The sequence below is a fragment of the Mustelus asterias genome, chromosome 18, assembly GCF_964213995.1.
Source record: "Mustelus asterias chromosome 18, sMusAst1.hap1.1, whole genome shotgun sequence".
In the NCBI taxonomy this organism is placed as follows: domain Eukaryota; kingdom Metazoa; phylum Chordata; class Chondrichthyes; order Carcharhiniformes; family Triakidae; genus Mustelus; species Mustelus asterias.
This window is the reverse complement of record NC_135818.1, coordinates 69,506,333-69,519,336: the sequence shown is the minus strand read 5'-3', so window position 1 is coordinate 69,519,336 and position 13,004 is coordinate 69,506,333. Positions and strand designations below refer to the sequence as shown.

The 13,004-nt window shown below is 45.7% G+C and overlaps 1 protein-coding gene across 1 annotated transcript in view; it reads right to left on the bottom strand.

Moving 5' to 3' along the window:
• Positions 1–12,707, bottom strand: part of unc79 (unc-79 homolog, NALCN channel complex subunit) — a 152,604-nt gene extending 139,897 nt beyond the window's left edge. Inside the window, exons 1-3 of the mRNA XM_078233206.1 lie at positions 12,605–12,707; positions 11,321–11,413; positions 10,420–10,475 (exon numbers count right to left, since the gene is read on the bottom strand). Coding sequence (XP_078089332.1) covers positions 10,420–10,475; positions 11,321–11,413; positions 12,605–12,692 — 237 coding nt within the window. The 5' untranslated portion in view covers positions 12,693–12,707. The remainder of the gene's footprint in view (positions 1–10,419; positions 10,476–11,320; positions 11,414–12,604) is intronic.
• Positions 12,708–13,004: the final 297 nt, after the last annotated feature.

Here is a 13,004-nt window from a genome sequence, read left to right as displayed (position 1 = left end):
AGTTTGGTCTAGGAGTGCATTAGCATTTATGATTTTGGTCAACTTTACTAAGCAGCAACCTCAAACTAATTCAATTCAATTCAAAATGCTGAACAATGAGACACATAACCTTATAAAGTTTATAAAGATTAGAGCTGAGGGGCAACAGGGGTTGTTGGTGATATGGGACCGGCTGGACAGCCAAACTGTCTATATTCTCTAATTGCTCTGTTAGTAATGAGTTGAGTCCTTCATTGAATTTTTAATCATTAATGGATGTACATGTCCTTTACATTAAATTGTTGAGCCAGTTTGTCAGTACTCATAGCCACATCCACAATCATTGCTGCAACTCAAAGACACCCACAAAGCACAGTTCTGATAAAAAGGTTATGAACTTGAAAACATTGGGCGGAATTTTAGGAGATTGATTCCAAGTTTCCAGCTAGCGTGAAAACAGGAGAGTTCCTGATCCATTTTTCGGGCGAGTTTTCAAGCCCAATCAGATGCACTCATCTTTGAAAATATGGGCTAGACCGTTTCTAGCCGCCAGAGGCATTGGGTGGGGCTTAATTCACCAGACAGCCTGCAGCTCAAATCAGAGCCACAAACTGCGCATGCGCAGGAAAAGCAGTTCAAAAAAACAGATCTGTTGACAGAACCCCCACCCCGGGCCACGTACAGCCTCCTTCTCCCCCTCATGAATATCGGAGACCCCCCCCAACATTACTGACCCCCTTACCCACCGACCCCACACTCACCCCCCCATAAGGCCCCCTCATCACCCCCCCTAGTCCTGACAGCTGACTGTCATGGCCCTCTCTCTACCCTGTCCCCGATCATCACACTGGCACAAATCCCCTCCCCCCTCCCCATCAGCGCAACTGCAAGTACTGACTTGGCTTCCCCTCGTGGTAACAAGGCAAACTGCATTAAAATTGCTGGAATGCTCTAACGGGTGTGTGACTCACCCAAACTGCCTGCTGCTGGTCTGCCCTAACAAGGGACAGCTCCATAAAAACCCCTAGGATGGACAGACAGGCAGGCAGTGTAGGTAGAAATGGCCTCCAGGAAGACAGCTCCCCATTTTTCAGAAACTGATCTGGCCAGGTTACTGGAGGTGGTAGAGGCAAGGCAGGACACCCTCTTCACCCCAGCAGGATGCTGTCCCAGAGGAAGGGATGGAAACACAGCCTGGGAGGTGGTAGCAGCATGTGTTAGTGCCAGGATACTGGCCAGGAGAACCAGGAAGCAGTGCTGCAAAAAACTGAATGACCTAATCCAAGCAACAAGGATAAGTGTTTAACCTCATCTAGCATCTTCCCCCTAATTGACCCCCAGATCCCCCCACCCTCAGCAGGCTTTCAGCCTCTGACCCCTCCCAAGCACCTCCCTTCTCCGCCCCCAAGGGTATCACATCCCTTGTCCTCTGAGGGCCACGCCCTGAAATCCTGCAGGGCTCATGCCATCAGATTTTATATGGCTCCTTCTGTCCCCACAGGAGGAGAATTCCCATAATCGCCGGGAGAGGGCAAACACAGAGATCCGGGTCCTCACCCCCTTTGAGGAGCGGGCACTGGAGCTTGCAGGAAAGGAGGGGATGCGGATCATCAGCAACAGCATGGTCGGGCTGGAACATAGAAGTGAGCACCTGCCAATCCTCCACTTGTTGGAGAAATCTCAAGTAAGTTGCATGCAGCCCAGATTCCTCTCCCTCCCTTGCACTTAACCTTGTGTCCTGTGTTACAGGAAGAGACCTCGACGCGCCTGGGCCATCTGGCATCGTGGCCCCCACTGCTGCTCCCACCCATCCTGCCCCTGACAGCTCGGAAGATTCCTCAGAGGAAGCATATGAAAGGACCTCCGAGGCCGACACCAGTTTTGCATCAGCTTCCACCTCACAACTCACCATCCCAGAGACTCTCACATCAGTGGGTCAAGTTAGTGGTGAGGCATCTGGGTCACTCTCTGGAGTGCACAACACATCTGCTGATGTACATCGGGTGGAGGAGGGAACGTCCGAGACCTCTGGCATGTGAGGGCCTGCCAGAGGCGAGGACTCATCTAGCCCCAGGCTACATGCTGGGCCTCTGTGATCACTTCTCCCTCAGCTATTGGAGATGCAGCAACAGAGCCATGGAATGCAAGAGGGCTGACAGCAACACTGGACCGATTACGAGGCTGTTGGGAGGAATCTCAAAGCTTTCAGGCAGGCCAGCTATTGCCTGTCATGCATGGTTCTCAGCCAACACTGCAAGGGGACATCCGCGGTAGAAAGCCTGGGGCAGGAAGTCCTCACATGAGTGGCACGCTCCAAGCGATGGCCGAGTCACAGCAGCCACGGTGGAGTCCCAGAGGGCCATGGCACAGTCACAGCAGGCCACAGCTGAGGGCCTCATCAGGCTTCTTGAGATTCTGTGGCCCATGGCTGAGAGGCTCGCGAGCTTGCAGGAGACCCAGCGGGTCAGCACCGAGACACAGCGGGCTATGGCGGTAGCCCTTGAGAACATAGCCCAGTCACAGAGGGTCATAGCTAAGCGTGGTCCAGTCTCAGAAGGCACTTGCTGCTGCCATTGACAGGTGGCCCCCAACACAGAGGGCTAACACAGAGGGCTCGACCACCATGGCAAGAACGCAGGTGATCCTCCAGGACTGGCAAGCCAGGTGACGCCAGAGCTTCTGGAGCTTACTACAGAAGCATCGCCATCCCATGGGGTGACCCAGGGGCCCATGGGAACCCCAAGGGAGGAGGAAGGGCTCGAGCCCATGCCAGGACCTTACACCCAGGAGACTACAGCTATGGCTACACCTTCTGATTGCCCCCTTCCTGACACCGCAGCATCTCAGGGGCAGCAGGATGAAGAGGTTGTCATGGATACATCCCTGACACCTGGAAGCTGGCTAGGCCCTCAAGGTCCAAGCCCCCCCACCCCCCACCCCCCGCCCCACCACGCTCACAAACACATACCCAGAACTCATGCAGTAGTGGCCACAGACAGTGCTGCTTGACAAGTCCTGAGGCTGCAGCACTGCCACTTCAGAGAGTTTCCAGCCCATCCCCAGCAACAGTGCTTGCTGCTGCCAGCACTAGGACCCAGAGTCAGCACTAAGACCCAACGTCAGTGCTCTGAGCCGGGTCCATGCTGAGAGTCCCCCGTGAACAACAGCAACCAGCAGCCCCGCCCCCTCACCCCCCCCCCCCCCCCCCCACACACACACACAAACACAGGCTCCCCCCCCAACCCAAAACACAACATTGCCGCCACAAAACAGTCCCCTCTGAGCAGCACGAAGCAGTTTGAAAGCAGAGGCTTCATTCCTCACTCACCCTCTCTACTCAAGTGCCTAAATGGGACTGATATATATGAGGTGTTTTCCTGACTGATCTGGCTGCAGCGAATGAAGTCATTAAGGCAGGTAAGCTGGGACGATTGGGAATGAAGCTCGCTAATTACACTGTGATGAATGCCAAAAAATGCAAATTGACATTTCGCCCGTTTTGGGTGGACTCCCAATTGTGCCGATTTTTTGTATTATTGGTAAAATGGGAATGTGTGCGAAAACGGGCGCCATTCCCGCTAGTCACATCGTGCCTGATTTTATGACATTTTCCCACCGCAAAACGGTGGGAAAACCGGAGGTCGTAAAATTCTGCCCATTAACTCTGTTTCTCTCAGATGCTGCCAGACATGCTGAGTATTTCCAGCTTTTTCAGTTGTTATTACAGATCTTCATAGCATCCTCTGCAGTGGTCACAGGAGCATCTTATGAATTGAATATTTATGAAAGCAAGAATTCAATGGCAAGAGTGTTTTCTAATCACCATTAAAGAGGAAGCGATGCCGAGACTCTAAATGTTGTAATGGAATCTGTGGCAAAACTTGTATCTTATTTCAGACCCTAATTGAAAAGGGAAATTGAAAAACAGTAACTGAAAAAGCGAAATAGAAACTGAAAGAGATTGGAAACGAAAGCTTCTGGCGAGACCAAAGCTGGTTTGGACACATAAAAGGACACAGATCAATCCAAGCTTAGCAGAAATTGATTAGCCCTGTCATCCAATACAGGCAGAGGCTAGATCTAGAAGCTGAGAATAAGCAAATACAGAGTTCTTGAGTTGTTTCTTGAAAATAACATTAGTAAATATATGCTGTCCAGATTGAGTTGGAGGTTCTGCCGGTATGTATCATCTTTGCTGAAAACCACGTCATGATATTTGAGTTGGTTGTACACTGCTGTCAGCTGAGGGATCAGGCTGAATCCTAGAAGAGAAGCTGAAATTCTTATTGAGGCAGACAAGGTTTTGAATGACTTTGTGACTGTGTTTGATGACCTATACATTGAGTAGATCGCTGAGCCAATTTGTAAGATCTTTCTTAGCTGTATCTGCCATTAAATATAACTTTATAGTTAATAATCATTGTAACTTGCCTGTTAATTCATGCTTAACTAAATTCAACTTTGGGTTAGAGCACAGGTGATTAACTAACAAGTGTTTTGACTCCAGTAGAAAAAAATTCTTCTGTTTTAAACGGTAGCTTCATTCTTTTAGTAAGTAACTGGGATTTTGTATTTCTTCATTTAACAAAAACAATTATTCGTCACTACCAAGATCATAACAATGCAACAGATTAGAAAATATCATCTAGAGTATTTTCCTGATCTACTTAACCTTCCGACTGAAAATATTTGATTGCAAATTTTAAGTGTGTTAATTTAAAGAAAACTTTCCAATTCAGGTTAATTGGAAGAACTGAAAAGATTACAGACTGAAGAGCAATGAGTAAAAGTGGTAATTACTCAAGCATCCCAAGACAACTCTGTCTAGAAACATAGAAAAACTACAGCACAAACAGGCCCTTCGGCCCCACAAGTTGTGCCGAACATATCCCTACCTTCTAGGCCTACCTATAACCCTCCATCCTATTAAGTCCCATGTACTCATCCAGGAGTCTCTTAAAAGTCCCTATTGAGTTTGCCTCCACCACCACTGACGGCAGCCGATTCCACTCGCCCACCACCCTCTGAGTGAAAAACTTCCCCCTAACATTTCCCCCGTACCTACCCCCTAGCACCTTAAACCTGTGTCCTCTCGTAGCAGCCATTTCCACCCTGGGAAAAAGCCTCTGAGAGTCCACCCGATCTATGCCTCTCAACATCTTATATACCTCTATTAGGTCTCCTCTCATCCTACGTCTCTCCAAGGAGAAAAGACCGAGCTCCCTCAGCCTATCCTCATAAGGCATGCCACTCAATCCAGCCAACATCCTTGTAAATCTCCTCTGCACCCTTTCAATCTTTTCCACATCCTTCCTGTAATGAGGCGACCAGAACTGAGCACAGTACTCCAAGTGGGGTCTGACGAGGGTCTTATATAGTTGTATCATTATCCCCGGACTCCTAAACTCAATCCCTCGATTGATAAAGGCCAGCACACCATACGCCTTCTTAACCACCTCCTCCACCTGCGGGGCCGATTTCGGGGTCCGGGTCCATAGGACTCTAAGTTCCTTCTGATCCTCTACAGTACTAAGAATCTTTCCCTTAATATTGTACTCCTTCATCCCATTTGACCTGCCAAAATGGACCACTACGCATTTATCTGGGTTGAAGTCCATCTGCCACTTCTCCGCCCAGTCTTACCGCTTTCCCTTCGTCAATGTGTTTAGTCACATTTTCGAAGAACTCCACCAGGCTCGTAAGTCACGATCTGCCTTTGACAAAGCTGTGCTGAGTATTCTTGAGCATACTAAACCTCTCTAAATGCTCATAAATCCTGTCCCTCAGGATCTTCTCCATCAGCTTACCAACCACTGAGGTTAGACTCACCGGTCGGTAATTTCTATTGACTTCAATTCAATCACCTCTGCCTCTGTTGGTATTCCTGTTCCATTTATCAGTATCCATCCAGGACACAATGCATCACTCAATAGAAATGTACAGAAAAATATTTAAGAATGGCGGATATGTTCAGTTATAATTTAAAAGGTTGAAAATGGCGCGGATTCCTTTCCTTGTTGCATAATCTGCTGCAAGCTGTACAATACCTAGGAATCCCTTATTGATAAAACAGTACATTTGAACCACTCTGTAGGCTTGATAGAACAGCTGCAAAATTCCAGAATCAGGTAGCCAGGCATTTACGTCAGGTTTCCATGAACAGAAATCCACCAATTCGAGCTTCAAATTTGATCAGTTCGGTGAATGCTAGATACAAAATAGATTCATGAGAATAATACCTGAATGGTACAGTGGCACAGTGGTTAAACACTGCTGCTCACAGTGCCAGGGACCTGAGTTCGATTCCAGCCTTAGGTGACGGTCTGTGTGGAGTTTACACCTTCTCCCTATGTCTGGTGGGTTTCCTCCCACAGTCCAAAGATGTGCAGATTAGGTGGATTGACCATGGTAAATTGTCCTTTTGTGCCCCAAGATGTGTAGATTAGGGGCATCAGCGGGGTAAATATGTGGGGTTACGAGGATAGGGCAGGGAGGTGGGCCTGGGTAAGATGCTCTGTCGGAGAGTTGGTGCAGACTCAATGGGCTGAATGGCCACCTTCTGCACTGTAGGGACTCAATGATTCTATGAAAGGAAATAGTTAAGGTTGCATTCACTGGTGCAGAAAAAATGTGGCGAGATCTAATCGTAGTGTTCCAAATTATGGGGGAGTTCGAGGCTAAACAAAAAAATTCTACTGATCCATGAAGCATCAATAAGGAGGAATGAACTTTGCATCAGTACTAGAAGCATAAAGGGATGATGAGGTAGAGGGGTTAAAGGATAGTTTTTCACATAAGGAGGTATTTGAATATAAATTATGTGGCAATTTAAGTTAAATCGACTACATTTTTAAATGGGCGATAACATAAGGACTTGAAGTACAGAAAGTTAAATGACATGGGAAAAAGTACAAAATTAGTTGAGAATGGACAGCTCTGGTGCATGCAAAATAGCTTCCTTTTAGACTTAAATTACAGATGTTCATGAAGTGATGTGCACTGTTGGGAGTATTTCATGTCAGGCAGAAATGCAACACTGGGACTGGAAATTGGACTCTCTAGCCCCCTTAGAGCTCCACAATGGCACATTTACACTGTGGTTTAAAACAAGCTGGATGCCATATTAGTGAGGACCTTGAGGGCACAGTGAGCAGCCCTCTGGATGTATGAAGAGGAGGCAGACCAATACATCAAACAGCTTGCAAAGTGGCTCGATACCACCAGTGCCATTTTGTGGCTCACCGTTCCAGCTGCTGCCTTTTCTTAACCTCACACAGCACTCAGCAGCAGTAAAGACTCCCTGACTCTTTTCCACTGGTGCTATTTAAAGAATTCATCAGTTGCCTCCAGCATGTTGTTGGTTGACTTTTCTCTGCCTGTTGCTAAAATTATACAAAGTTGTTTCAAGTTGAAAAAATCTTCAAGGAGTGGTGTGGCAGGTGCTAATGGACACATTGCTGACTTCAAGGCTTCAGCACACACTAGTCGCTCCCAAACATGGGTGCACTAGTAGACATTCCCCTTGGCATACAGCATGACTTGGAGAATGAATCTGGTCACACAAAGCTGAACCAGCTGCTGGAAGGAGGAGGAGGAAGTGAAAAGGTGCTCAGCAGGAGGTCATGCCCACCCAGGGGTTCAGGAAGTAATTCTCCGACCTGAACTACAGCGAGGAACATTGGCTGAAATTTGGAAGCCCGGAAGGCAGGAGAGGATGCAAAATTGGGCACCATGACAGTGGTGCAGTGTCCATCACCAACCTGACCTGTTATGATTTTATCAGTGGTAGAGGAGGTATCAAGCAGCCTGCGCACGCAGGGCCAATGAAGGCCCTTAGGTGGCCAATTAATGGTCATTTATGGGTTTCATCCCACCGCCATTGGAATTTTCCCGAAAGCCAAGTGTCCAGCCTGCCAGGTAAATCCTTTTCATGCCCCTATGCTAATTGGAAGCCCACCTAAGATATTTGCACTCCCTACCACAACGTTTCCCCTCCCCTGCACATCCTAGCCTCCAACAACCTCACCGGGGCCTGCAACTTGAACACAACAAGACGATAGCTGGAACTGGAAATATTTGCATCATTCCATAGTTTGTCACCCACTGTTGCAGAAGGACGGTCAATAAGATGTTCTATTCAATTGGCATTAACTATACTTTATTCTCTCTTGCCAGAGACAAGCACACAAAGTGAGATTGCAGGTTTTCCCTACATACCCATCACTTTGTGGACACCCCCTGCCAATTCTGTTTTATACCAGAATCAAAAGAAATTCCACTCCCTTGACATCCAGATGGTTGGTATGTTAAATTGGGTGGAGAATTGTGCAGATCAATGCCTGGTAACTTGACAATAGACATGATACCTTCATCTGTCCACCCGTATGAGCTATATTTGAGCCACTACATTAAGCCAAAGGCTGGTTATTAGGCAACAAGGCTATCTAATGACCACTTGGCTGATGACGTAGGTGCATAATGCAGGCACCTGCTCGTAAGATGCATACATGGAAGCCATGCTTACCTACACCACCTATGTTTCAGTAGTTCAAGAAGGCATTTCATCAGCACCTTCTCATGGGCAATTAGAGATGGGCAATAAATGTTGGCCTTGCCACCAAAAGGGTTGACCTCGCCACTCTCCGCCCTAGTGGGGGCGTAGAGACTGGACAGCCCTTCTAGCCCTGGCAGACCTGAAGATCACCCCAGGCATGGTGATTTCAGGCAGCCCTGTGATCAATTTCTGCATTCCTGCCTGTCAGTTGTTCGAATTCTGAAGTAGCCAAGTCACTTTAACCTCCATGTCCCTGGTCACATGGAAGGATTTTAAGTTACTGCAGCAGGGATTTTCCTCTCTCCCTATCAGAGAGCGGCAGATAACGCCTGATGCCTCTGAAGTCCTCTGACAGAGAGGAGATATCAATTTCACGTGGGAGGAGGCCATTTCCAGTCTGTACTCAGCCCCAGTGTATGTGCGCAGCTTTAATTTGAAGTTGCTGTGTCTTCCCGTCAGGCAGAAATTGTTCAAACCCTCTCCATTACTCTCGAAGGGCGGTGTTTTCCGGCCACACTCCCCCAAGACCTCAAAATCCTGCTCGAGGGCAACAGATCTTTGCATGTTCAGTGTCCCACCCGTTACGATTTCCGTGGCGGGTGGGATGAGAAAATTGATCTGTAACAAGTTCAAATGCCTGGTAAAAGATCCAGTTGTCAGATCAAAGGCTTTCTATCAGTATCCAGCCACCTGTGTTTATTTTGAATTCCCTTCATGGTTGACTGCACCTCAAGTATCCTATTGACCCTCACCACAATGTAGACATCTACTCCTGACTGACAGCAAGTTCAACGCGCCAGATCCTCGTTCTTGAGGACCTGTACCAAAGGCTGCCCAGTATTGATCCTGATGTGGAGATGCCGGCATTGGACTGGGGTAAGCACAGTAAGAAGTCTCACAACACCAGGTTAAAGTCCAACAGGTTTATTTGGTAGCAAATACCATAAGCTTTCGGAGCACTGCTCCTTCGTCAGATGGAATGGATATCTGCTCTCAAACAGTGCACAGACACAGAAATCAAGTTACAGAATACTAATTAGAATGCGAATCTCTAAAGCCAGCCAGGTCTTAAAGGTACAGACAATGTGGGTGGAGGGAGCATTCAACACAGGTTAAAGAGATGTGTATTGTCTCCAGACAGTACAGCTAGTGAGATTCTACAAGCCCAGGAGGCAAGCTGTGGGGGTTACTGATAATGTGACATAAATCCAACATCCCGGTTTAGGCCGTCCTCATGTGTGCGGAACTTGGCTATCAGTTTCTGCTCAGCGACTCTGCGCTGTCGTGTGTCGTGAAGGCCGCCTTGGAGAACGCTTACCTGAAGATCCAAGGCTGAATGCCCGTGACTGCTGAAGTGCTCCCCCACAGGAAGAGAACAGTCTTGCCTGGTGATTGGTCCCACAGGGTGAATAGCAAGGGTCATTTGTCTCGGGTTGCAAGCCCACAAATGACATTTAAATGGATGTATTTAAATATATATCAGTTTACCGTCCGGTCTGGCTGGGAACCTAATCAGTGCTGGCAATTCAGCCTGTGAGGGTCACAGCAGGTTTGGTGACTGGCACCAAACCCACTTCCCCCTGACTTTCCCGCTTTCTCTGGACCATCGCAAATCGCGATTGGGGGCAGGCCCTGCGAAATTCCCCCCCGCCAATTATTTCCGCCATTGCACCAAGGAAGAACTCCAGATGTGAAATGTTGAAAATAGGAAACAAATTTAAGTTTATTATTTAGGTTGGTAATTGGGATTTGTGAAGCAGTTAAACAACTTAAAATATATTACAACAAATAGATGAACTTTAAAAACAAAAACTATTTACATTTTTCATAAATTTGGCATTCCTATCACAGAGAACAATTATGATAGCTGTTGTTTAATTACTCACTTTCCAGACTTCTTGCTTGTACTTCATAAGGCTTTCCAATAGCTGGCAATGGTACACTGTGAAAAATAGTTTCAAATAAGGGTTTATTGAATCCATCATTTAATATCAAATTAGCAATAATTTTGTTAAAATTGAGCAGAGATTAACCACAATAGAACTTGATCTGTGTATACTTAAAATAATGAAATTAATTCTAGATATGAAGAAAGTCAATAACTACTTTATTGGCATTATTTACAAAATATTCTTTGTTAGCAATATCTATTTTTGAGCTAATGAAAGGTGTTTTCTCTATTATTATAAGTCAAGTATTGATTGATTGAATGGTGACAAAGACCTGCGCACACTCATACATGCCTGTGTGAAAATTATTCCTTGCCTATTTAAATAATTTGCTTGTCAGCAGGTTATTATGGACCGTGTTGAGAAATATTCTAAAATGTAATCTCACACTGAAGTTATGAGAAGCTGCTGAAGACTTTAAGAACATCATGGATGAGCTTGCTGAGAAAAGAAAAATGATGTGTTTGACACAAGTAAAAGACCAGCACCGGAAACTTCCAACCTCACCCGTGGCTGGCAGTCTCCGGTGCCCCACTGTTGTGAATGGAGTTTTGGCTGAGCACTAAATTCTCCATTCTTGCTGGCAGCAGGGGCAGGCCCTGAGGTGGAATTCTCCCAAAAGAATTCTAAGTGTTGTTCCCACGAATGGGAAAACTAATGAGATTCTTGCTGGGAAGGTCACTGCAATTCAATTTTATTAGATGGTCAACAAACTACAATGGAGGAAATCCCAAAGGTTAAGCTTTATCTTCAACTTTACTTTAGCTATACTGTTAATACTGTTCTAAATCACTAATTGTATGTCCCAATATTCACCTGAAGGGTGTTTTGCACATACCTGGATTTGTCGTATACTGCATAGCAATCATCAGCATTGAAGATGCAGAATAGTTCACATAAGGTGGAACACCTTCTCGCTTAGATGAACCCACTAAAGAGAACATTTGAAAAATATCAGACTTCCAATTGAAATGTGAGTTATCATCACTATATTTATTTACAAAAACTGAGTGTTAGGATTGTCCACTCTGATTCTACAGCCCCAGGTCTAAGAATCTCCACACCTTCCTGCCCTGGGCCACTACATCTCTGTTTACTCCCAGCCCCAGCAATTGTCTTAGCACTCAACCACTACATTCCCTTCCAGTTCCAACCTCTCTACTCCCTCCAGGTCCAGAAATGCCTTCCCATTTTAACGTGATGGCGGAGCTGGCATGTACACAAATTCTGTGGAGGTACAGCGCAACAATTGTGTGCATTCATGCGGGTGCACGTGCATGTGTATCATTCCAGCTTCATATCCATCTCCTCAAAGAAGGCGAACTGTGCTCTCCTTTCATTGGGGCAACTGTGCCACTAGATCACCGTATCTGGAGGGATGTGAGCTTACATTTCAGTCATGGTGGAAGGAAACTGGAGTAATCAATCCAAACAGCATTAAATGCACCAATTATGTTATAAATTAGTGTAGACTTTTGTTCCAGATGCTCACCATCAGAAAAGATAAACAACTGCCTTTGTTTAAACATGCCTAGGTAGTTCAAAGTGTAGGTTGGTTGATGTGGCAAAAGCATGCCACTTCTTAAATGTTGCACATTTTAGGCTTTCAAATTAAATTTAACTTGCAGAAATGGGCTATTTCAGCTCCCGTTACTGTGTGGTAAAAGGAATCAATCTGTATCTTTGCCTGTTTCCTCAGTCCAAACCCCAGTTTTCCTACGCTAGCTCACTCTTCTCCCCACTCTCTTTTTCTCACAGTCCAGCTCGTTCTTTGTTCTCTATCAGCCCAAACCTAGCCTCCTGTTACCCATCCGCAAGCAATGCGACGGGAGATGAACTGGTTAGATTAAAAAAAAACAAAAGTCAGCAAAACACATCAAAAGTATACAGGAAATGCCATTAATCACACTGAAACAAAATAGAGTAAGAAAAGATATTCTGAGAAGTTAACACGTTCCAACTGTAGCAGGCTCTTTTTCCATTTATGCCACTGACACAAAGAAAAAGTAGCAAAAGTGTTAACACCAAGAAAACCACACTGATACATAGAAACAAAGAGGAAGAAAAAGAGAGATAGTGTAACTTCGCAAATGTGTGTTTCTAAAGCACTAAAAAAACTTACATATTGCCATTGGGAGAAAAGATGTGCTCAGATATTCAATGATATCCTTATGAAGAAATGGAGGAAATGTTGCTAAGGTGGAAATCATGGTGTAAGGTAAAGTACTCAGAATGTCATCACTGAGGAACGGTAGCAAACATGTTGTGGTATAAAATATGGATTGTCCCAAGTCTGTTTAAAAGAAAAGAAACAAAATTAAGTCAAAACAGCCCTAATAAACTTAGTAGTTTGTCAGAAAAAAGTGCAAGTTTGGATCAGGATTCCAATTTTAATTTGTGATATTAAATCCATTTAATCTCTCGAATGCAGCTATTTCTATCTCTAAATGTTTCACAGTTCAAGGTGTGATCCTCTAGAATAGGTTAAGAGAAAGTGCGATACAGCACAATGAAAATAAAAT